The 26,700-nt window shown below is 41.0% G+C and overlaps 1 protein-coding gene across 2 annotated transcripts in view; it reads right to left on the reverse strand.

Moving 5' to 3' along the window:
* pgm2l1 (phosphoglucomutase 2-like 1) overlaps window positions 1–26,700 on the reverse strand; it is a 97,622-nt gene that overhangs the window by 34,495 nt on the left and 36,427 nt on the right. For both annotated transcript variants that reach the window (XM_048597968.1, XM_048597967.1), the window contains exons 3-7: window positions 23,703–23,809; window positions 23,137–23,221; window positions 21,709–21,792; window positions 19,852–20,045; window positions 5,768–5,957 (exon numbers count right to left, since the gene is read on the reverse strand). In XM_048597968.1, the coding sequence (XP_048453925.1) occupies window positions 5,768–5,957; window positions 19,852–20,045; window positions 21,709–21,792; window positions 23,137–23,221; window positions 23,703–23,809 (660 nt within the window). The remainder of the gene's footprint in view (window positions 1–5,767; window positions 5,958–19,851; window positions 20,046–21,708; window positions 21,793–23,136; window positions 23,222–23,702; window positions 23,810–26,700) is intronic.

A 26,700-nucleotide genomic window follows, 5' to 3' on the forward strand; every position in this document is an offset into this window, starting at 1 on the left:
AAGAAAATGAAAAGCCTTCACAGGAGTCAAAAATATTCTGAGAATTAAGTGTAAAAAGTTTCAACATTTTCAAACTTCATAATTATGAACTGTATTGTAATGTAGAGGTGTTTTACTACAGTGATTCATCATTATGATCTGTTCTTTAAACATTTTGTGTTGACTAGCACTGGGTAGTTGTTTGCATGCATTACGGTATTTTTTCAAAGGAGAAAGTACCATAATGCAATAAAAAATGTTACCAAAGACAGAATAGTGGTGGTGGAGGGTTGTTTTTCAAACTGGATGTCTGTGACCAGCGGTGTTCCACAGGGATCGGTGCAGGACCCACTTTTGTCTGTAATTTATATAGAAGATTTGGATCAGAATATAGGAAGCATGATTAGTAAGTTTGTGGATGACACTTAAATTGGTGGTGTAGTGGACATTGAAGAAGGTTACCTAAGATTACAAAAATACCTTGATCAATTGGGTCAACGAGCTGAGGAGTGGCAAATGGAGTTTAATTCAGATAAATGCAAGGTATTGCATTCTGGTAACATAAACAAAGGCATGACTTACACAGTTAATGGTAGTGCCCTGGCTAGTGTTGCAGAACATAATTCTTTGAAGTTTGCATTACATGTAGACAGGGTGATTAAGGCATTTAGCACACTTGCCTTCATTGCTTAGACCTCCGAGTACAGGAGTTGGGATGTCATGTTGAAGTTGTACAAGACATTGGTGAGGCCTCTTCTGCATCAATTTCTGGTTACTCTGCTATGGAAGGATACTATTCAAATGGAAAGGGCTCAGAAAAGATTTACAGGATGCTGCTGGGTTTGGAGGATTTGAGTTATAAAAATAGGCTAGAACTTTTTTCACTGGAGCATAGGAGGTTGAGGGGTGACGTTATAGAGGTTTATAAAATCATGAGAGGGCATAGATAAAGTGAATAGCAAGGGTCTTTTCCATAGGGTGGGTAAGTTCAAAACTAGGAGGCATTTTTATAAGGTGAGAGGAGAAAGTTAAAAAGCACAAGGGGCAACTATTGTTTTTAAAAACCCAGTGGCTCGTGTTTGAAAACTGCCAGAGGAAGATGTGGATGCAGATACAGTTGCAACGTTTAAAAGACATTTGGATAAGTACACAAATAGGAAAGGTTTGGAGGAATATAGGCCAAATACAGGCCCAAATATAGTTGAACCGAAGGGTCTGTTTGCATGCTGTAGGCTTCTATGACTCTAAAATGTCCTAAACTGCTTGTGCTGTCATCTTTTCTATTGTGATTAGCAATTTGGTTTGAAATATAATTTAATATGTTCTGTTCTTTCCTTCTCAGGAGGATAGTCTAATGATTTAAGAGTCATAGAGATACACAGCATGGAAACAGACTTTTTGGTCCAACTTGTCCATGCTGACCAGATATCCTATATAAATCTAGTCCCATTTGCCAGCATTTGGCCCACATCCCTCCAAACCCTTCCTATTTATATAACCATCCCGATGCCTTTTAAATGTTGTTATGATACCCGTCTACTCCACTTCCTCTGGCACCATCCTCTGAGTGAAAAAGTTGCTCCTTAGGTCCCTTTTAAATCTTTCCCCTCTTACCTTAAACCTATGCCCTCTAGTTTTGAAGTCCCCTACCCTGGTCACCCTATCCATGCCCCTCGTGATTTTATAACCTTGTAGCAGGTTCATGCCTGGAGTGTCCGACACTCCAGGGAAAATAGTCCCAGCCTATTCAGCCTCTCCCTATAGGTCAAACCCTCCAACCCTGGCAACACCCTAGTAAATCTTTTCTGAGCCCTTTCTAGTTTCACAAATTGCACGGAGTAGTCCAAAATTAGCCGACCCAATGTCCTGTACAGCCTCAACATGACTTGCCAACTCCTATACTCAATGCACTGACCAATAAAGGCAAGCAGACCAAACACCTTCTTCACTATCCTATCTACCTGTGACTCCACCTTCAAGGAACTATGAACCTGCACTCCAAGGTCTCTTTGCTCAGCAACACTCCCCAGGTCCTTACCATTAAGTGTGTAAGTTCTGACCAGATTTGCCTTTCCAAAATCCAGCACCTCACATTTATCCAAATTAAACTCCATCTGCTACTCCTCAGTCCATTGGCCCATCTGATCAAGGTCCCACCGTATTCTGAGGTAACCTTCTGCACTGTCCTTTACACCTGCAAACTTACTAACCACGCCTCCTATGTTCACTTCCAAATCATTTACGTAAATGACAAAATGCAGTGGACCCAGCACCAATCCTTGGACAGCTGTGACCCTTATGAAACATTGAAACTCAGCCAATGCAGTAGATATTCCATTCAACTGAGGATGAATGGCAGTATTAAGAGCTTGCAATAAGAGATCATGATTTTGTTAGGGTATTTGGTTTGTTGACACAAGCCAATAGGATTTTAGGATTGTGAATATTTTTTTCCATGTAGCAGAACGCATTTTTGTCCTCAGTGTTAATGATACTGTATTTGATGGAGATAATAGTGTGGAGCTCGAGGAACACAGCAGGCCAGGCAGCATCAGAGGAGCAAGAAAGTTGATGTTTCAGCTTGGGACCCTTCTTAAATGGCCACTTTCCTGCTCCTTTGATACTGCCTGGCCTGCTGTGTTCCTCCAGCTCCGCAGTGTTCTCTCTGACTCCAGCATCTGCAGTTCTTACTATCTGTATTTGATGAAGGCTTTTATTTGATGATTAGAAGTTTATTGCCCAAAGGAATGCAATTGTTTTGTCTGATATATAGTGCATGGAATTAGAAGATTGTACACACTAATTCAGTAATTATACATGGGATATAGATGTGGAATGGGGTACCATGGTAGAATCTGAGGTGGCTAGATGTAGGTGAGGGGCAATTTTAGAGGGCCTTTAAATACCATTAGGAGTTACAGTGCTGTCATCAAGAAGCAAAACAGACATTCTCACAGCCCTCTTCAGTATCTGTACTTTTCCTGCACTGGCTCATGGCTCTCATACTGCACTGTGAATCTGAGCCCAATGTGTGAGAAGTCAGAATCATATGAAGTTACACATGGGTTAAGAGTGCAGTTTACGCCACCAAAGTGCACAGGTCAGGCTTTCTTGTGACCAGATCAGATATGGTCCATAATCTCTACTACTGCACACTTCTTCAGGCAGGCTAACAAGCCAAAGCAACTGCTCCCTAGCCTTTCTGAACTCCGACATTTGAAAAAGGGCTCAGCTAGCAGTGCAAAGGGATCAAATTTCTAAAAACTCCATTCAACTGTTACCATGGTACGGAGATAAATTATTTAATGTCTGAATATAATTTAGATAGATACTGTAGAAATACAGAATCACATGAGACAGCGAAAGAGGAAAAAGAAGAGGACAGAGAGAGAGAAAAGAGAGAGAGAGAGAGAGAGAAGAAAGACAGTGAGATGGGAGGTTATCAAGCCTTTGTGCTTTTTGACATTATTTATTTATCTTTTTAAAGTTCGCTCTCATGTGGCATTCCAAATCAGAGCTTAAAAATGTCTCCCCATCTCCACACACTGATTCATTTGCTACTTATCTGGAATTGGTGTCCTCTGGTTACAAACTCGACTTGTCAGTAAAATGGATCCTAGTCATCAGCCATTAAAATGTATTTTAATTTTAATTTCTTAATTACATCTCTCCTTAATCCTCTCTTCTCTAAGGAGAACAATCCTAGCTTCTCTAGTCTCTTCACATCACTTCACCCTCAAGACTCCATAAATCTACAATAGTGAGTAGAGTGGGGTTTTCTTTTGATTCGGAGTTTTATTGAGATCGGTCTCTTGATGAAATTTTAAACATATAAAACAGAGATACTAAATTATCCTGGAGCAGTGATTTTGAAGGAGTAAGACTGTGCTATTTTCTGGGTTTGTAGATTGTTAAGGTGCGAAGATGGCATTTAGTAGGGTGATGCTCTCTTCCTGTCAGATGTGGGAGATTAGGGAGAATTTCAATGTTACTGACGATTATATCTGCAGGAAAAGTGTTTGGTTGTGTGTCCTATCAGATTGCATGGGTTGGTTGGAGTGGCAGTTAGAGGCAATGAGGAATTTACAGGAGCCAGGGGTGTGATGAATGACAGTTTCAGGAAGGGAGAAAAACTGCAGATGCAGTTGGGTAGATGCGTTACCTCCAAGAAAGGTAGGAGGAGTAGGCAGGTAGTGCAGAAGTATCTTGTGGTTATCCCCATCTCAAACAAGGACATTGTTTTGGAAAATGTAAGGGGTGATGGACCCTCAGGGGAATGTAGCACTGACAGCCAAGTTTCTGGTACTGAGACTGGCTCTACTGTAACAAGAGGTATTTGAGGTTCCAAGCGATCAAGTGTGATAGTGACCGCTCTAGGCAGAGGCATAGATAGATGGTTCTGTGGCTAACAACGCAACATCAGAATGGTGTTTTGCCTCGCTGGTGCCAGGATCAAGGATCTCTCCGAGAGTGTGCAGAATATTCTCAAAGGGGAGAGGGACAAGCGGGAGGTTGTCGTACTCTTTAAAGTTTTAGCAAAGATCTGTAAGCTCGAGTTGTGAGTGAGGTTGTTGACTTGCTCACCAAGCTGGCTTGTTATCGTTCAGAAGTTTCATTACCATGCTAGGTGACACCATCAGTGAGGGCTCTTTAATCCTCGTAAGTGTTTGTCGTAGAGTGGCTGTGGGCTTGTGGGCCACCATGATTCCTCGTGGTCTTAGGAGTCTTGTTGTCAGTTCCCATATGTTCTTGATGTAGGGCAGTGTGGCCAAATGAGTTAGGGCCATGAACATATCACAACAGACAATGAAGGCCGTCAGTGGTCTACTACATCCGCTGCTCCTGATGTAGCCTCCTCTACATCGGTGAGACCAAACGGAGGCTTGGAGACCATTTTGTAGAGCATCTGCACTCTGCTCGCGACAAACGATAAAACCTTCTGGTCGCACACCATTTTAACTCCCCCTCCCACTCCCTGGGTGACATGTCTATCCTGGGCCTCCTCCAGTGTCACAGTGATGCCACCTGCAAACTGGAGGAGCAGCACCTCATATTCCAACTCGAGAGCCTACAGCCCAACGGCCTAAACGTGGATTTTACCAGTTTCAAAATCTCCCCGCTCCCGGCCTTATCCCATGTCGAGCCCTTCCTCTCATCCCCGCCTCCTTGACCTGACATAACCTGTCCATCTTCTCTCCCACCTATTCGCCCCTCCCCCTCACTGACCAATCCCTACCGCTCCCTACCTGCACTTACCTATCACTATTCCACCCATCCACCCATCTTCCCCAGCCCCACCTCTCCTCTCTCTATTTATTTCCTAGCTCCCTTTCCCCTCCCCATTTCTGAAGGAGGGTCGCGACCCGAAATGTCAACTTTCCTGCTCCTCTGATACCACTTGGCCCGCTGTGTTCCTCCAGCTCCACACACAGAGGAGAGACAGGCCTTTTTGTAACAGCCACTGTGCTTCTATTTGTGTCACTAATAGTATACTTTTTTCTGTCTTTTGCTGAATGCTAATAAAACACAGTAAAGGAGAGATATTGTCATTTCCCATGCTGATATTTGGAAGGAAGAGAGTAGGCTTTGAGTTTATGAATAATGATGTATGGCTGATAGCGAGTCTGCATTCAGTTGATATCTCGAGTCAATCAGGAGCAGCAGAAGTGTAAAACAAGCTGCCAATTCAATACCACATTATATTGCTGAAAGTGAACAACCATACCTTGGCACACAAAAGTTAAAGGAAACATTTTACTTGCTTAGAAATGCATGAAAAATTTATTACCAGCACACATTCTCCTTCCTCTGGATTGGGACATTTGACCGTTGAAAATTCCGGATCTGGATCTTTCTGTTCTGGAACTGGAATGGGTGCAGCAAAATCAAATGCCTTGAAAGCTGACTTCACATACTCGTGCCCAACACCATGAAAGGAAGTGTGCACAAACTTGAGCGATGTCTTTCTGTTAAGTTCTCTAAACAGTAGGAAACAAGCACCTCAGTGTCTAACGTTGTGGTGGGGAGGGTTAACACAGCACTCACATTAGGGAAGGGAACAAGCTAAAAATTGTTAGAAAGTTAGACAAATACAGTTTCCATTTGATTGAATTGTATAAGTTAAAAAAACAAATTAAAACTACCCAGCACATTTTTTTCCAAATGTTGTATGGCACACCAGCAATTCTCCATCTCTCTTATTTAAGTAAATAAAGGACATTCACCAAATGAGATAGCTGATTTGTGGGGCCAGGGGAGAAGACAAAGGGGGAGAAAAATGGATGAGAGTGGAGAAGTGACTTCACCAAATAAACAGACCAAATATCTGCTGGTTATGCAATGAACAAAAATCGCCCAGCCATTCCTTTTTCCTCGCTGCACTGGGAACAATCTAGAATGGCAAACTTTGGAGTTGTAAAAAGGATTACAGGGACTTAAATCAAGATTAGCCCTAACAGTAAAAACAGTTTTGCTTTAAAAAAAAACTAGAAGTGAATCAAAAACATGTTAAAAAGTTCATTTTAGTGGTATTAGTAATAAGTAGAAAACGGTTGCAAAAGGTTCAAATATATGGGTTAGCTCTATAGTTAAGTGTATGTTGGGTAGGAACATCAGAGTAGTACACTGAAATAGTTCATCAGCACTCACTGCCTTAGTTCTGATAGGAACCTATCACCTGGAGAGTATACTATAGATGTTTATGGGTCTGGCCCCTCATTCCAGAAGAAGCAAGAAAGGGCAAGCAAATGAGGGGGAGCTCGAAGGCATTCTCAAATTTCAACAGAAGTCAGTCAGATTAGACAAGGGTTTGGTTGATGTTTAGGTTTTACATGTTTTGATACCTTTAAAAATTAGGGTATGGCTATATGTTAATTACCAGTTATTACACACCTCTGGGTTAGGCAGAATTTGAAACTGGGCCTCCTGACTCAGTCATTACTATACCACAGCTGTGTCCATACCTCTGAGCCAGGAGGCCTGGGTTCAAGTCACATCTGCCCCAGATGTGTGCAACAACATACGTAAACAGTTTGAGGAAGAATGACTCTTAGTATATGGGTGGAGCTATTGCGGTGCAGTGGTAGTGTCCCTAAGGCATGGACTGAAGTCCCATTTGTCCTGGAAGTCTATCACATCACACACAGAAAATGCTAGAAAAACTCAGCAGGTCTGGCAGCATCTGTGAGGAGGGAAACAGTTATTCTTTTGTGTCTGATAAGACCCTTTTTCGGAACTTACAGCAGTCACAGCATCTTGCTTTTATTGGTGTATCATAAAGATGTTTGAACAGGGTCTTTTTTGTTTTAACATCTGTTGTTCTTAATTTGTTCATGGAATGTGGGTGTCGCTGGCTAGGCCAGAATTTATTACCCACCCCTAAATTAAGCATCAACCACAATGCTCTGAATCTGAAGTCACGTAGGGCAGATTAGCTAAGGATGGCAGATATCCTTTCCTAAAAGGACATTAGTAAACCAGATGGCTTTTTACGACAATGGTTATGTGGTCACTGTTAGGCTAAGTAATAGGCTTGTTTTCTTATTCCAGATTATTATGGAATTCAAATTTCACCATCTACCAGGATGGTATTCAAACTTGTATCTCCTGAACATTAGTGTGTGGTTCTGGATTACTAGTCTGATCACATTATCACTATGCCACAGCCTCCCCCTTGTAACAGGTCTTATGGCACAGTGGTATCATCCCTACCTCTGGGCCAAAGATCCAGGTTAAAGTCCCACCAGCCACCTGATGCACGTCATAATCATTGGAACGTCTCAGCAAAATGTTGGGAAAATCGTACAAGCTAGCCAGTGAGGAGTTTCTTGACACTGACAGCAAGAAGTCCCATTATTCAACCAAGTATTGAACAGAGAGACAAGATTCTCACTTGAGTGGCAAGGAGTTACATTAGCAACCTCAACACTATGTTATTGTCCCAATGTGAAAGTCAGAATAATAACCTGGTAACTCCAACTCATTGCTAGCTCCACCAGACCTCTAACAGTCATCGGCGTCTCAGGACACACCATGCGCAGTGATCACACACATCTGATGTTAAATATTCTTGGACACAAGGTGTTCGGAAAGATAGAAAATGACATAAAAGGGGAAGGATGTCTCAGAGGGGTCAGGAAACAATTTGGCTACAGCTAGGGATTTAATTTTTAAAAAAGTTGAATTACATTGCCTGGTGTAGTCAGTTGGCTAGTGGAAAAGATGTAGAGAAACAAATTTGCAAGGAAACTGCACAGAAAGGCTTAACAGTTACAATGGGAAACTTTAATTATCAGACTATAGACTGGGATAGTAGCAGTACAAACAGTAGAGAGGGGCAAGAGGTGTGTGGTGTATGCGTGTGTATAATATATTTCCAGTCCAATGAAAAAGGAAGTCCTGATAGACCTGGTTCTTGGGAACGCGGAGGGCCAAGCAGATCAAATGTCAGCGGGAGAATATTTACTGGTCAGTCATTGATCTTGGTTAGGGTCCCTACATAAAAGGTAAATGAACAACCAACAGCAAGATTAATTCAACACACATACCCAGTGGTGGGGGCACAATTATTCATAAAATATATTAACAACTTGTATGGCAGAAGTGAATACACGATCATCAAGTGTGTGGATGACACTGGGAAGGCAAGTATTGAGAACAGTATAAGAAGACTCCAGGGATACAGGCAGATTAACTGAGTGGGCTTAAAATTGGCAGATGAAACTTAATCTGGGAAAACATGAGGCTATGCACTTTGGCAAGAAGCGAAGACGAACTGATTATATTTAAATGGGAGAAGTCTGTAGAAAGCTGTAGCACTGAGGGATTCAAGGGTCCTCGTGCATGAATCATAAAAGCTGGTATGCATGTTCAGCAGGCAATAGGAAAGGCAAATGAAATGTTGGTCTTTATTTCAAAGGAAATTAAGTATAAAAATAGGGAGATAGAATCATAGAGACGTACAGAATGGAAACAGATCCTTTGGTCCAACTCATCCATGCTGACCAGATATCCTAAATTAATCTAGTCCATTTGCCAGCATTTGGCTCATATCCCTCTTAAACCCTTCCTATTCATGTACCCGTCCAGATGCCTTTTAAATGCTGTTATTATACCAGCCTCCACCACTTCCTTTGGCACCACCCGCTGCGTGAAACATTTGCCCCCTTAGGTCCCTTTTAAATCTTTCCCCTCTCACCTTAAACCTATGCCCTCTAGTTTTGAATTCTTCTACCCTGGGGAAAAGACCTTGGCTGGTCACCCTATCCACGCCCCTCATGATATTATAACCTCGATAAGGTTCCAGCTTGGAGTGTCCAGGGAAAATAGCCCACCCTGTTCAGCCTCCCCTATAGTTCAAAATACTCCAACCACGTCACATCATTGAAAATCTTTTGTGAACGCTTTCAAAGTTTCACATAATCTTTTCTAAAGCAGGAGACCAGAATTGCATGCAGCATTCCAAAAGTGGCCTAACCAATGTCCTGTATAGCCACAACATGAACTCCCAATTCCTACACTCAATAAAGATATTGCTAAAGCTATGCAAGGCACTAGTCAGTCCACAACTGGAATACTGTGAACAGTTCTGATCCCTATATCTAAGGAAAATTATCCTGGTATTGGAGGCAGTTGAGAGAAGGTTCACTAGGTCAATCCTAAATATGGAGAGACTGTCTTATGAGGAGAGGTTGAGTAGGTTGGCCCTGTACTCATTGAAGTTTAGAAGAATGGGAGGAAACATTATTGAAATATACAAAGTCTTAGCAGCTTGACAGAATAGATGTACAGAGATTGTTCCTCCTTGTGGTAGATTTAAGATCAGAGGGTATAACCTCAGTGAGAAATTTGCTGAATAATCAGTAAAGGAATCCAGAATTACGAGGAAAGGTAGGAAAGCAGAGCTGAAGATTAGCAGATCAGTCATGATCTGAGTGGACTCAAATGGACCAAATGACCTTCTTCTGCTCTTGTGGCATGAAGAGAAAGCCAACATCAAGGGGTAAGAATACAGCTGGGTAAAGGAAGTCAAAAGTGAATTGTGGGTAGATGGTACTGTGGAATTCAGAACAAAACAGACAACCATGATCTTACTGATTGGCAGAGAAAGCTTAAAGGCTAAATGACCTACTTTTGCTTCTAAATCATACGTTTTTATGAAATTTGTCCCATCTCCATTCAAGAACAGATCATCTGGCCTCTACAGGTCCTCTGTCCCAAGAAAATAAAGTCCTTTCTCCTGCACCATCATTCCAGCAACTCTGTCAAAGTTGGCAAGAAAAATTAGCAGCTGAACAATGGGCTACCTTCAAAGAAGAAATAGTTTGGGCACAGTCAAGGTGCTTTCCCTTGTAAGAGAAGGGAGGCCAAACAAATCCAGAGCTCCTTGGATGAAAAATATGTACAAATTATGAAGAAGAAGAAACAGTGTGCTTATGACAGATATCATGTCGAAAATCCAACTGACTTTCAGGCTGAATGGAAAAGATTTGGAAAAGTGGTGAAAAGCAAATAAAAGCAGAGTGAATGTGAAAAGAGACTGGCAGCTAACAAAAGGGAAAGACTTCTAGAGGCATATAAAAAGTGATTAAGAAGAGTGGCCTATTAAGGACCAAAAAGGAGAGTTACACATTGAGGCATTAAATTTTGCATCTGCACTGAGAGGAGGTTTTGAGTGGTCTGCCAGGCTGAAAAGTAGATAAATCTCCAGAGCTAGCTAAAATGTATCCCAGGTTGTTGAGTGAAGCAAGGGAGGAAACAGCAGGGGAGCTTGCAAAGAATTTCAATTTCTCTATGGCAATAGGAGAGGTGCTAGAGAACTAGAGGACAGCCAATTGGTGACATTATTATTCTAGAAGGCAGCAAGGGATAAACCAGGAAAATACAGGCCAGTTAGTCGAACCTCAGTAGTGCAGAAACAATTGGAAGCAATTCTGTGGGACAGAATTATGCTGCATTTGAAGAGCATGGGATTGTTCAGTGGAACTCATATCTGGCCAATGTGACTGAATTTATCTAACAGGTATAATGGCAATGCTTTTAATTAGTCTACTTGGACTTCGGCAAAGCTTTTGATAAGGTCCCGCATGGGAGACTGAACAAAGGTAAAAGCAATGGGATCCAAGCAAATTAATCCACAATTGGCTGAGTGGCAAGAAGCAGAGGGTAATGGTTGAGGGGTGCTTTTCTGACTGGAAGTCTGTGTCCGGTGTGATCCCACAGGAGTCAGTGTTGGAGCCCTTGCTGATACAGACATGGTGGGCCTGATGGCCTCCTTCTGCACTATATGAATTATGTGATATCACACAGCAGCCTTTTGAGTCAGGGTATACCTAGAAATACTGCCTGGAATTTCCCAGTCAAATTTCTCATTACTCTGCATTGCACAGTATACAAAAACTTGGATGACGTCTTATGGTGAAGTGATAATATCCCCACCTCTGGGCCAGGAGGCCTGGGCTCAAGACTTCCCACTCCAGACATGTGTTACAACATATTTGAATAGGTTGATTATAATCTACAAGGATATGAGATTGTAGAAATACTTAGCATTCTAATGATGTATTAAAATTTTTTGCAGATCATTCTTGATTTTGACCACGTGTTGAAAACAAACTGATTGGTCAGTGTTTCCACATTTCAAGCACATTACAGTCCAAAAATTAATTATACTGGAAGGAAATATTCAGCAGGTCAGGCACCATGGAGATAGAAGCCCTTGGAGTACAATTGACTGTTATTTTCCCTCTGCTTCCTTTCTCCCTCAACTGTCATGTGCACAAACTTCCTTCAATACTTCAACCAACTGGCTGCATGTCACGTCAGAGCCTCGAGTGCCAAGAAAATATTCAAACCCAGTGACATCAAAATTCAGACGAATCTTTATCCAATGTCTACAACAGAAACTGTTCAGTAGTTTGACAAACTTTGATCAGTCTTCAAATTCCTAACACAAAGTGGCTGCGGACAAGGCTGACATTCAGCATACAGCCTGGTGTGTCAAAGTTACAGGAATGACATGGAGTCTACACCTTCAGCAGAAGGGCAAGGTGAAAGAAATAACCAAGAACTTTCTGCATCCAGGCAACTCTCCACCTAAAGCAAATAAATCAACACCAAAGCTTTTCCAAGGGATTGAAAAAGGAACAAGTGGATTTGTTTAATTAAATGAACCTGATTATTGGTAATTATCAGACTTCAACTGAACATCTCACAGCAGCACACTTGTAAATGGAAAAAAAGAAATCTAACCATATGAACAATCTATATTTGTCACAACAGTGAGGCATGGATTGATTAATTGAAAAAACAGGAAGCATGTGATTAAAATAATTATTCATTTGGGAGCAAACCAGACAAATACAATATCATGGGCATGGAGCAGTGTGCAAATAATCAACTGTCACATGGATGGTCTTCAAAGATACCTGAAACATTGATCTCAAAATGAGCCTGTCAAATCACAATTCAGGTATCACAGAGCCACAATACAAAACAGCAGCATGAATTGGTGAATAACATTAATGGACCTTGGCCAACTATCATACTGATGTCATTCCACCTTAAATCAGTCAACTCGGCATTGAACGGGGTAAGACATGCTCTCAATTTAATACAGTTACAATCAAATGATTTTACTCAAATGGGTACAAGAATAGATGATGCATACCAGGATGATGTTTCAGCTGAGTGTGCAATACTCTGAGGATTGAATTAAAGAGCCATGATGTGGAGATGCCAGTGTTGGATGGGGTGGACAAAGCCAGAAGTCACATGACATCAGGTTACAGTCCAACAGATTTATTTAAAATTACAAGCTTTCAGAGCGCTGCCTTTATTCCTTTTTTCTAAAATAAAAACAGTCAACACAACCTGTGAATCTACATGATGTAGTGGCATGCTGTAGTGTGCTTCAATGTGTCGCATGATGTTCCAACAAAATGGCTATGAATTTATATGGCCACATCCCGATCTCCATCATGCTCCTGATAGAAGTCCTAAAGAAAACTCAGCATCTCAGACAGGAGTAGGAGAAAGTTAAAAAGATTAAAATTTACTCACTCATTCAGGCACAATAGCTTGTCCAGACTACAGAACAACCAGGTAAATGGCTATAGGATTGAGATGAAATGCAGGTTAGTGCACGTAAGCAAGCACTATGCTTAAATAAAAATGGGAATGAAGTTTTTTCATCGCATCCTCTTTAAAGTTTTAGATACTTTTATCTCCAAAATTAGTTTGTTTTGTCAGGAAGAGATAAAATAATCCATTACTAGGTAGGCTATCCAGTAATCAAAGGACTTGCAGAGTTAGATCAACATGGTATTATTATTTGTTCAAGAATGTTCAAAATATAGCGATCTTTCCTTCCTTAGATAAAGGAGGAAGAATGGGGAAAAGGAAGGGAGGGAATTTAAAGTTATTTGTACACTGCCTGACAGTTTGTTGGAGGTACTGTCAAATGGTTCATTATTGGAAAAGGTAAACTTTACAGGATAATGGGGAAAGGTGAGTGTGGCAGCAGTTGAATTACTTCTTTGGAGTGATACAACAACACAATAAGAAGCTAAATGGCTTACTTTTCTGCTGCAACCATTCTATGAAATACAACGGCCAGTCAGCAAGAAAAATAGATGCGTTTATAGGTCAAAGAAACTAGGAGCAATAAGCCATTTAGCCCTTTGAGCCTGCTCTGCCATTCAATATTATCATGACTGATCCTCCATCTCAATACCCCATATTCCTTGACGCCTTTAAGATCTAAAAAAAAATTCTCTTTCTTGAGCTTCCACAGTCTTCAGCGTAGATAACGCCACAGGTTCAATATCTTTGAGTGAAGACAGTTTTCCTCATCTCAGTCCTAAATGGTCTGCCCTGTATCCTAAGACTATCTCCTAGTTCTCAACTTCCAGGGGAAACATGCTCCTTGCATCTATTCTGTCCAGCCCTGTTAGGAGGTTTCCTATGGTTAACTCAGGTTCCTGCTCATCCTCCTACACTCTAATAAATACAAGCCCAGTCAAACCAATCGCTTTCATTGGACAGTTTAGTAAACCTCCACTGCATGGCCTTGATGGCAAGTCTATCCTTTCTTAGGTAAGGAGATCAAAACGGTGTGCAATAGTCCAGGTGTCGTCTCATTCAGGCCCTGATTAACTCAGTAAGACATTCCTACTTTGACTTCTCATCCTCTTGAAATTAAGGCCAATATTGCCTTCCTAATTGCTTGCTGCACCTGCCTGCCTACTTTCATTAACTGCTTACAAGACACCAATAGCCCTTTCTGCATTCACACTTTCCAGTGTGTCACCATTTAAATAATACTCTTCCTTTACCATCTGACTCATGAAGGGTTGCATATTAATACTCATTTAAATATGAATGTTTGCTCATACTTATGAATAGTTATTTTATATTGTACTGTATTGTGTTCGGACTTGTGTACAAATCAACTTATAAACATACTAAGGAACAGTACCCATTCCTAACCCAAGCACTGCCTGTACTGGTGTTGAGTTAACAGATATGTAACTCTGTTTATGGTTGAAAGAACCATTCCATTGTTCTCTCAAGTCCTCCCTGATTTAATTCTGCAGAAACACAAGAATATGAAAAGCATTATATGATGGACACACAGTTTGTTCTTAGACTGGAAAATTAAGAATAGGCCTAGTGACTCTGTGGTGAGAGTCATAAGCTGATATATTTGTATGGTACTGAGGATGCAAAGCAATGTCAAAGGTGGAGTTGATCATATAAAGACATAACAGGTAGACATACATGATGCCATAATATTAGGCCATAAGATACAAGAGCAGAATTGGGCCATTTGGCCCATTGAACCCACTCCGCCATTTGATCATGGCTGATGTGTTTCTCTACTTCATTCTCCTGCCTTTTTCCCATAATCCTTGAACCCCTTACTAATCAAGAGCCTATCTCTTGGTCTTAAATATACAGAACGACTTGGTGTCCACAGCCTTCTGTGGCAAGGAATTCCATGGCTGAACAAATTCCTCCTCATCAATTGGAAAGAGTCATCTCTTCACTCTGAAGCGTGTTCTGGCCAACACTTATCCACTTCCTAGACCCACTCAAAATCATTATGTGGTAATTTACCTCAAGACTGCTTGTAAAATCCAATTGCAATTTGGCTGCTCTCTCACAACAGTGATTACACAACATTGATGGCCCAAAGTTCTTTCCTTTAGTTTTTCTAAATGTATACTGCTTAACATAGAACTGGAACTATCAAAGTAGAATGTGCTGTATGTGGAGATACGGTGAATTAAAAACAAAAATATGTGCATGTTCTCAATCTCTGCTTGTGGGAGGTGTTCATAAGAAGGGAAAATAAAAATTGAGCAAGGAAGACATCTCTAGAACTCTTGCGCATGAGTTAATGTCCGCTGTGACCCATGAAATGGGGAAGTGGAAGATAAACTTTTTTAGCTGTAATTACAAGTGGAAGTTGCAACAGTTTGGACAGATCATTCCAAAATCATTGCAGCTGTCAGCCTGATAAAGCAAGAATTCAATAAAATGGTATAGTGTACCACAGAAGAATAACCACGTATGTAAACATAATAAATCATCCTAAGGCACTTCACAGCAGCGTGGTAAAACAATGTATGACAGAACCACAGGCGATATTAGATTAGGTGACCAAGAGCTTGGTTAAAGAGGTATGCATTAAGAAGTACTTTAAAAGGAAGAAAGCAAAGGAGAGGCAGAGGAGTTTAGGGAAGGACTTTCAGAACTCAAGATCTTGGCACGTGAAGGCATGGCAACCAACAGGATGGTGAGGCTAATGCTTGGGGAGAGACTGGATCAGTTAGGACTATATTCATTGGAGTTTAGAAAAATGAGGGGGGAAATCTCAGAAACCTATAAAATTCTAATGGGATTAGACAGGGTAGGTGTAGAAAGGATGACATTCTCAATGGTCAGGAAGGCCAGAACCAGGCGTTATAGTCCAAGAACAAGGGGTAGGCCTTTTAAAGTCAGAGATGAGGAGGAATTTCTTCGCCCAGAGAATGGCGAGACTGTGGAATTCTCAGCCACAGGTAACTTGTTGTTGCCAAAACACTGAAGGCGTAAGAACTATATCTGCTGCTTCTTTCTTATAACCAAAGGAATGAAAGAAAGTAGGAACAGGGCCCACATGCTCGTATTGAATAGCAAAGTAGGCTCGAAGGGCCAAACGACCTACTTCTGCTCCTACATTCTATATTTCTATGTTAATGGTGCAATAATTATAACTATGAATACACACGTCAATTAGAGGAGCATAAATAACAGAGTCTGGGGTTGGAGGAAATTGTACAGATTGGGACAGGCACGGCCGTGGAGAGATTTGAAAATAAGAATGAGAATTTTGAAAATTAAGACTTAACATGACCAGGTGTTTCAGTGAGCCCAGGGGTGGTAGGGGCCTTGCTGCAAGTAGGCACAACAGTTCTGTGCCTAATTTGTACTTGTAATCAAGAACGATCAGTTAAAAATGACTGAGTTCCCATTCCCACAGAGTAGTGTCCAGCACGTTTGGCATTGATAACCACAAGACATAAAACATATTGCAACTGCAAGCACGTTTAACTAATTACTCTTCCTTGAAAGATTCTACCATCCATCTAAAGTACAAAACCAGCATGTCACATGATAGTTGCCCCTAGGAACAGAAGACGACCATTCAGCCCCTCAAGCCAATTCCACCATTTTATTAGATTATTGCTGATTTCTATCTTAACACCTTCCATCTATAACCCCGAATATCCATGCACAACATAAAGTCTATTAACTTAATGTTGAAACTCTAATTTGACCACTTGCCACACACAAAGTCTCAAACCTTATTGGAGCAAGAGTGATCCATGACGCTTTGTGCAAAAGAAGTGATTCTTGGCACCATCCCCAAAAGTGACATAGCACTGAAACAGACCCTTTGGTACCAATCCAAGCTGAACATAATCTCAAATTAAACTAGTTCCACCTGTTTGCGCTTGGCCCATATTCCTCCAAACCTTTCTTATCACTTACTTATCCAAATGACAGCTGTGGACCTGCAGCCTTCTCCGTTATCAGGAGCTTGACTTTCCTCGAGGCACCAGATACTAAAACCTTTCAAAAGGTTGATGGATTTAATTAAGGAACATTATGACCCCAAATCTCCTACAATCCTGAGACACTATCAGTTTTATTTGGCTTTTCAAGAACCCCAGGGGAATCTGCATAGGGATTTTTGACAAGGTTAAGACAACTGGCTGAGGCATGTGATTTTGGATTGACCCTGAATGAGATGCCAAGACCCCGTTTGGTACGTCGGATTATTGTTGTAGCTGAAGCATCTACTAACTGAAGCCCCACTGGACTTCGAACATGCACTACAACTGGCTTTCTCATTAGAAAATGCAGCAAGTGGAGCATGGGAGTTACAGGGCATCCCAAAAGAAGTGGATACCCTCATCTGTCCAACTGAGCTTGGGGAACATCATGGATATAGGCAATCACAGAGCCTCATGCAGGGCATATCCGGAGCAGAGGGACCTGAGGCCAGCCCATAGCAAAACCCCTCAAAAAAGCACAGCCTCGGTCAAATGGCTACAAAGTCCGGGCTGGCAAGCCATTGTAGTTGCCGCCAGTACATAGACGCAAGACAGCAAAGGAGTTCTGACATGAGTCAGAAAACTCATACGCCAGTATCCAGGAGAATGCACACCCAGGAAAGTCCACCTATATGTGAGTCGAAATGGTTAAGTTGCTGAGCAACAACCCAAGAGGGTAAAACGGGGACATGAGATAGCTTTGGCAAATAGGGTTAAGAAAATCCAAAAGGATTCTACAAATACGTTAAGGACAAAAGGGTAACTAGGGGGAAGAGAATCGGGCCCCTTAAAGATCAGCAAGGTCACCTATGTGTGGAACCGCAGGAGTTGGGGGGAGATACTAAACGAGTATTTTGCATCAGTATTTACTGTGGAGAAGGATATGGAAGATACAGAACGTGGGGAAATAAATAGTGACATCTTGAAAAACGTCCATATTACAGCAGTTGTGGTGTTGGGCTTCTTAAGATGCATAAAAGTGGATAAATCCCCGAGACCTGATCAGGCACACCTTTCTGTGGGAAGGTGGGGAAGAGATTGCTGGGCCCCTTGCTGAGATATTTGTATCATCGATAGCCACAGGTGAGGTGCTGGAAGACTGGAGGTTGGCTAATGTGGTGCCCCTATTTAAGAAGGTGGCAAGGAAAAGCCAGGGAACTGCAGATCGGTGAGCCTGACATCAGTGGTGGGCAAGTTGTTGGAGGAATCCTGAGGGACAGGATTTATATGTACTTGGAAAGGCAAGGATTGATTAGGGATAGTCATCATGGCTTTGTGCTTGGGAAATCGTGACTCACTAACTCGATGGAGTATTTTGAAGTAACAAAGTGGATTGATGAGTGCAGAGTGGTGGATGTGATCTGTATGGACTTCAGTAAGGCGTTCAACAATGTTCCACATGGTAGACTGGTTAGCAAGGTTAGATCACATGGAATACAGGAGGAGCTAGCTATTTGGATTCAGAACTGGCCCAAAGGTAGAAGACAAAGGGTGGTGGTGGAGGGTTGCTTTTCAGACTGGAGGACTGTGACCAGTGGTGTGCCACAAGGATTGGTGCTGGTTCCACTGCTTTTTATCAGTTATATAAATGACTTGGAAGTGACCCTAGGAGTAATGGACAGTAAGTTTGCAGATGACACCAAAATTAGGAGGTGTAGTGGATAGCGAAGAAGGTTACCTCAGAGTAAAACATGATCTTGATCAGATGGGCCTGGGCTGAGGAGTGGCAGATGGAGTTTAATTTGGATAAATGTGAGGTGGTGCATTTTGGAAAAGCAAATCAGGGCAGAACTTATACACTTAATGTTAGATTCAAGAAATGAATCTGAATGTTCTGAGGAAGGAAGGGTCACTGGACCTGAAACATTAACTCTGATTTCGCTCCATAGATGCTGCCAGACATGGTGAGGTTTCGCAGCAATTTCTGTTTTTGTGTTTGTCAGATCCAAAAAACATCTACCATCTAACTGGAAGTAGTAAACTGAAAGTCCAACTTTAGGTCGGTGCTGGGCTAGTGGATCTAAAGGAACATTGATTAAAAAGATAGTGTCAGTAATTGAGATCATAAAGTTACCAAAATGTCATTAAATAAAAAATTTGGTTCACTGAAGTCCATTAGGGAAGGAAATGTGTTGTTCTTAAACAGTCTAACCTACATGAGCCTCCAGAGGTAAAGCATTGTGGTTGACTTTAAACTGGCCTCTGAAATGGCCAACAAACTATTCAGCTTTATTCAAGAAGGTAATTCACTACCATTTTCACAAGAACAATTTGGCGTGGACACGATTTCCCATGCCAGCAAAGCACATATCCTCTGAACAGCCACTAGGTAGGGGAGCTACATTTGTCTGCATTTCCCCTGTACTTCAAAGAAGGCACATCTCACTAGATTTCCTCCTTCTGATCACTGTCCTATGTTCACTGCTTGGAAACATGTTCATAGGACATTAAGTGAAAACGTGTGATGCCACCCCCTTGTTGAGTAGCTACTGACACCCTACCCTGTCAAGGGTGGGACATGCATGACGTACTGACATACAATGAAACCAGGGGATCTGTATCAGTAGTAACAGTCAGCTACTTTAGAAGGTTAATGAAGGAAAAGAAAGAAGTGGGGTGAGAATTTACAGTTAAGATATGAAATCACCTTCTGTGAGACAAATACTATAAGAAGCGATTTTAAAAGATAGGATTACAACATTAAGTAATATAATGATTAATTTCTTCCATTAATTGTGCCCATACAAGGCAGGAAGTCCTAAGCTCTAACCTGTAGAAGCACAGCTTTTTCAGATCCTCTGTATATAGTGCACAGACTTCATCCAGAGGGTCATGCCGCAAAGGACTAACATCAGGCAATTTTGCATTCCACGATGCCTGCCAGGGTTCCAAACTTTCTTCAATACTCTCCAAGATTCTCTTATCATGAGGAGATCCAATTTGAGCTCCATTTTCCCAGTAAACCTGCCAGAAAGGAACAGAAAAAGAATGTTCTTGTTCGAGTTTTGACTCAGAGTATCTGGTTATGGAAGGGAGGGAATATACTTTTATCTTTCTGCTTTCTAGTGAAAGGCACAAAGTCATTTTATCGTTATTTGCCCTGACTTCAAAAATAAAGTCTTAGTTTCTTTTCAGTCCCATTACCAGAAGTGTTCTGAGGATGACAAAGACACCTTGAGTGACGTGGGGTCAGACCACGGATCAAACTAGATGCTTGGTTTCACTTTGATGAATAGCTCTTAAAATTTAAAGAAGTAATTACAAGACTTTTTTCCAAAGTGACTTTGATGCCAGTTTTTCATAATTTCAGAAATTTCCAGACTGTTCAATGGTAAATCAGACAGTCCAGTTCAAGGTCAGTTGTGGAAGCACTCAGTGTAGTCTTCTTGCAGGCAGACAAGCAAGGGCAGAGCTATAATCTACAGAAATTCCTAAATTTTACAGGAAAGATATTAACGAAAGTTGGTAGTCCACAAGTAGACAATGTATCAACAACTCTAAATAAACAGCTTACAAAATGCCTATTCACTATTGTGGTAAGGCTACTTTGTTTTATTTTTGAAGGCATGAGAATGCTCACTTTTGTGAGAATGGAGGAAGAAATCTAACTGGTATTACTGAACTTATCCACTTTTCAAAAACAGAAATTGCTGGAAAATCTCAGCAGGTCTGGCTGCATCTGTGGAGAGAAATCAGAGTTAATGTTTCGGGTCCAGTGACCCTTCTACAAGTTCTGGACCCAAAATGTTAACTTTGATTTCTCTGCACAGATGCTACCAGATCTGCTGAGGTTTTTCAGCATTTTCTGTTTTTGTTTGATTTTCAGCATCTGCAGCTCTGTTTTATTAAATCCACTTTACAGTTAAGATCAAGTATCGTCTTCAGCTGAAGCAGGGAATAACGGGACTGAGATCTGCAGAGGGAGAATTCTAAACTTGTACACTTTGTTCTCAATCTTAAAAACACTTTCCATTAATATGGAAATATAATGTGAAGTTGGAAGGAGCAATTACACCATGACAAGTTTACGTATACATTTATTTAAAATATAAAAAGAATATTTTGAAAAAATGCCAAATTAAGTGTCAAACATCTGCATGATCGGAGACAGCAAGTCTTTAAAAGTGAATTTCATGGTACCTAGAAAGAGTGGTACAGGCAGAGTCATTGAACATATTTAAAGCAGGGATACATTAACTTTAGATTCTTAATTGAAAACCATGTCATTGGCAGTTGGCAGAAACATGGGGTTGAGGCTACAATCAGATCAACCACAATCTTATTGAACGGCAGAGCAGGCCTGAGGAGACAAATCGCCTACCCTGGCTCCTAATTCACATGTTTATAACTGTCAAACCACTGCTAAAACAACAGAGAGATGACAGTGTTAACACAGTTCGGCTCTGCAATTTAAATTCACCATGTCCAGATGCAGCTAGCGAACTGATCTAGAATCATCTCATTTTTCCCCACTACCACAACAACCAATGAAGCAAGATTTGGCTTTTTCTGTTTTGACCTTTCATAGCTATAGTCCACAAGGTGGTGTGTAAAACATAATACATTGATACTCCCAAATAGTGCACAAAGCACTTTATAAATTTATTAGCCATACACCACACTGTACCTTGTATCCATTGTCTTGTTTGGGATTATGTGAAGCAGTAATCATCACACCAGCTGCAACATGAAGCTGCTTAACAGCATATGGCTAGAAGGAAAAAGAAATGTCAGTCAATAGATGGCTAGTTGACTGATTAATTACACTCCACCTCTCAATTTACCCCTGAGGCTTTCCCACCAAATAAAATGCACCAGAAACAAATAAGTGAGTTAAAGAAAGCAGTAACATAGCATTAATTCTGGTTGAACTGCCGATGAACACCCTGAAACATCAACTCTTCCTCTCTCCACCTGACCTGTTCAGTATTTCCAGCATTTTCTGCTTTTACTTCAGATTTTCAGGTGCCTGAGTTTGCTTTTGAACTTTGAAAGTATTCTGCTCGTGGCTGTGAGCCTGTTTTTGATTAGGGCCTGATAGCCTGATAGGAATGCAGAGTTTGGATAGAAAGGGCGCCTACTCTTAGTTCCAGAATGAACTCTACAAACAGTAAGCTGCAAGTCAAGGGTGTAAAAATGTCATTTGACTCATCAGGCCTGTGCATTCAATGTCATGGTTATTCTGTCACGAACCTTTACTTTGTCTCATTACCACCATCTACTGATTCCCTGCTTCAAGAAACAAGACGTTCCTTCATCTCCTGCCTAGGAAGAAAGGACTTTGAATACAGCGCTATTAAGAAGAAATTCAGGAGAAACATCGTCAGAAAGTGATGAGAATATAGAACTTACTACCACAAGATAGGCAGAAAAGTGTGGCATAAATAAATTAAAACAGGAAGCTTGATAAACACAGGGAGAAAAGGATTGAAATATATGCTGATAAGGTGAGATGACAAGGGGTGAAAAAAAAAAGCCTGTGGGCAGCATAAATTGTGTGCAGCATAAACACAAAACAACTGGTTAACTGGTCTATTTCTCTGCAGTGAATTCTGTGTCAAAGAAACCATGGGAGAGTTTGTTTATAGAAACATGGCCGAGTATGTACCCCTTTTTAAACAATAAACTAGAGCACTCCCAGATCAGATAGTGTCATGAGATTTCAAGTCAAATATCCCCTATATGCTACTCCAACAAGATTGTTTTCTGCAGCAAAGCCGTCAGTGCAACAATATTCCACTATGAAAAATAAATTGCCTGGAGTAAGATTGCCAGTCAGTAAAATGCCATGAGATCACCTCCACCAGGAAGTGGATAACATTGTTAAAGTGATGTAAAGTAATTCAGTGTAGGTTGTCTTCTTTATGAAATGGATTAGACTGGAACTGAAAGCTCAGCATTGGAACTAATGTGCTACATAAACTCCCCCACGTTCCAAGTTTAAAGCTTTTCTCTAGAATCTCATATCAGATTTATTAAGAATGCTTTCTGCCAATCCAGGGTTGACAGTATCAGAGAATCAGATGGATTTACTGTAAATACAACCAATTCTTACCACAAATGGTGTTGGCACATATGTAGAAAACAGATACACAGGTATATCCTTTCCAAGGAAGACCGCAGCAGTCAACTGGGCAAGTCTTTAGCAAACGGTAAGAAAATAAATTTTCATATCATTAACCATCAGATCACAACCTGTCTTATGAAACTTTCAATGAGATTCAGCCAGTCACTCAACATACCACACCAAAAAAAAGTTCACTTAGATTGAAGTTATTTTAAAGTGGAAACTACACTACTATTGTGCACTTTGCAAGATTAAATCCAATACTGATAGATTTTTGTCGTCCAAAGGTTTGAAGGGATGTGGATCAATAGCGGATAGCCAGCAACTCAATGAGTGGGCAGAATAGGCTCGAGGGGCTCAATGACCCAGCCCTTTTTGTCACATTTAAAATTTGGAAGCCTAATAATTGGAAATCCATTTAATGGAATTAAATGAACTTGACCTACAATTGGCAATCTAAAAAATAAAGTAATTTTGGCTTCTGGATTTCCATTTAGAGAAGAAAGCAATGATACAGCTTGTTGTATGGTGTGGAAATTTTGAACAGCACTTACCTCTTGCTGCTACAGCTCGTGGTCTCTTGACCTCGAGTGTCATATCCAACCACAACACCTCTGTGCTTCAGGTCGGAGAAGCACTTCTCAAGGTACTTAAGCAAACCCTGCAAAGGGGAAAACAAAAAAACTTCAAACAAACTTCTAAGGAACAAGCTGCAAAATTTAATACAATCTGATCATTTATAAATACTAATGGTACTTTAAAACCGACTGATATCTTTCAAGGAAGGGTATGCCTCTCTGATATTTGGTCTGTTTACAAAGGACAATACAAGGCTGACTCCTAATAAAAATAAAGAAAGACTTCCACTTATAATTGTACTTTCCATAACCGCTGGATTTTTCAAAGCGTTTTCAACAAAGGAAGCACTTTTGAAGTGCAGCCTGTGTTGTAATGTAGGAAACATGGCAGCAAGCTCAACATACAGCTAACTCCTGTAAACATGATAATGACCAAGATAACAGTGTGGAGCTGGAGGAGCACAGCAGGTCAGGCAGCATCAGAGGAGCAGGAAAGTTGACGTTTCGGGTCAGGACTCTTCTTCAGACCCATTTGAAACTTTCCTGGTCCTCTAATGCTGCCCGGCCTGCTGTGCTCCTCCAGCTCCACACTGTGTTATCCCCGAATCCAGCATCGGCAGTTCTTACTACCTCTGGATGAAAATGACCAATCTGTTTTTGTGATGTTGATTGAGCAATAAGTATTTGACAGGACACCAGGGCCAATCTTCTGCCCTTCTGTAAAATAATGACTTCATCTGAAGAAGGAGCACTGCTCTGACAGTTTGTAATTTCAAATAAACCTGTTGGACTATAATCTGGTGTTGCGTGACTTCTCACTCCATCTATCCCAGTCCAACACCAGCACCTCCACATCACAACTTAGAGTGGAGAACGCCCCCAGCCAACACACAGCTGACATAATACACTCAAAGCAAATGAAAAGCTTGACCACAATTACTACTTTATGCTTGAGGTATGATCAATTATAACAGATTTATTCTTTTAAAAATCAGCCAGTGACTTGTTTATAAAACATTCCACCCAAACTATTCGTTCATGGGGTATGTTTCACGCACTGTTTCATGTCTGTACAGCTGAATCTCAATTTCCTTTAGGTTATTTAATAATTTGTGTCAAATTTTATGAAACACTTCTTGACAGTTAATGTACATCATATCATAGGGCTTCTTATAGTCAATACTGGTGGACATGCAGAATCAGCTCATGCCAACTGCTGTTAGCTGTTCTATTGATTTACAGATGGTCATCAAGCGAGCTGTAGAAAATTAATTCGATTATTTTACATGAATGAAAATCAACCTAATTGATTTGTATTTGTTACAATGCTGGCTTTGTCTCTTTTGAACATGGGCACTACATTAGATGTTTGGATAGCAATTCCTGCCTCTAGGCCAGAAAACCCATGCTCGTGGCCAACTCTAGTATTTAATGGCGGAGGAAGGTGCATTTATAAAGCAGCCAAACAGTGTGAGCATAAACTTGCGAAGCCTCCAACACACACCAAAAGTTAGGCAGTGAAAGCAGATTTTCCTGATCAGACATAAGGAACAAAACTTTAAAACTTCTATCATCACAACGCACAATTCCAGATAACAACATGCATTTAAAAGCTCATAGAACATAGAACATAGAACATTACAGTGCAGTACAGGCCCTTCAGCCCTCGATGTTGCACCGACCTGTGAAACCAATCTGAAACCCATCTAACCTAAACTATTCCATTATCATCCATATGTTTATCCAATGACCATTTAAATGCCCTTAAAGTGGGCGAGTCTACTATTTTTGCAGGCAGGGCATTCCACGCCCTTACTACATGTTGCCACAGCAATTCAAAATTGTGGAATAAAATAGAATATTGTCTGAGTGAACAAAACACCACCACACTACATTGACCAGTTAACATTCTAGCAATATTTCATTAGTTTCTACTATCTGCATCTTTGCCAGAGTCCCTTAAATCTCTCTCCTAGTCACTTTCAGCCGGGATAAACATTGCCTTTTGTTGGAGGTTTACTCCTTTTGTAGAATCATAGAATCCCTACAGAGTGGAAACAGGCCCTTTGGCCCAACAAGTCCACACCGTCCCTCCGAACAGCATCCCACCCAGACCCATCCTTACTCCTTTCCCCTGTAACCCACCTAATCTACACACTACTGAACACTATGGGAAATTTAGCACGGCCAATTCACCTAGCCTGCACATCTTTGGACTGTGGGAGGAAACCGGAACACCTGGTGGAAACCCACGAAGACATGTGCAAACTCCAGAAAGTCTCAGAGTGAAGGGATGACCCCTTAGAACTGAGATGTGGTTGAGTTTCTTCAGCCAGAGGCTGGTGAATCTGTGGAACTCACTGCCGCAAAAGACTCTGGAGGCCAGTCACTGAGTTCTTTAAGACAGGGATAGATAGGTTCTTGATTAGTAAAAGGATCAAGGGTTACAGGAAGAAGGCAGTAGAATGGGGATGAGAAATATCAGCCATGATCAAATGGGGGAGCAGACCCAATGGCCTAATTCTGCTTTTATATCTTAAGGAAACGTTGGCCAAAGAACGCGGTGGTGTATTGAAGTGGCCGGCAACTGCAAGCTCAGGGTTACTTTTGCAGATAGAACATAGGATTTCTGCAAAGTGGTCACCCAATCGGAGTCATTAGTTTAGGATTATAATTGTCATTTCATTGATTTTTCTGTAGCTGTCTTGGATATTTATGAATACATTCAATTTGTTCAGATTGCCATAAAATCCAGATTACTTGCTACAAATGAAAGAAAACAGTTTTTTTTACTTCCCATGTTACAGAAATTGGCATCGGTTTCAGCCTTCCTAACTAGATGAGAGGCAAGTGAATCAAAGCAAAGTAGCAAATGTCTAAAAAGGAGGCATTAAAACGCTGAATTCAGGTGGCTACTCGTTACTAAGTCATCACTAACTTCTTGTTTCCATAGCACTGAGTATATTCTGAAGAG

This window comes from Rhincodon typus, chromosome 6 (assembly GCF_021869965.1).
Source record: "Rhincodon typus isolate 14 chromosome 6, sRhiTyp1.1, whole genome shotgun sequence".
Lineage (NCBI taxonomy): Eukaryota > Metazoa > Chordata > Chondrichthyes > Orectolobiformes > Rhincodontidae > Rhincodon > Rhincodon typus.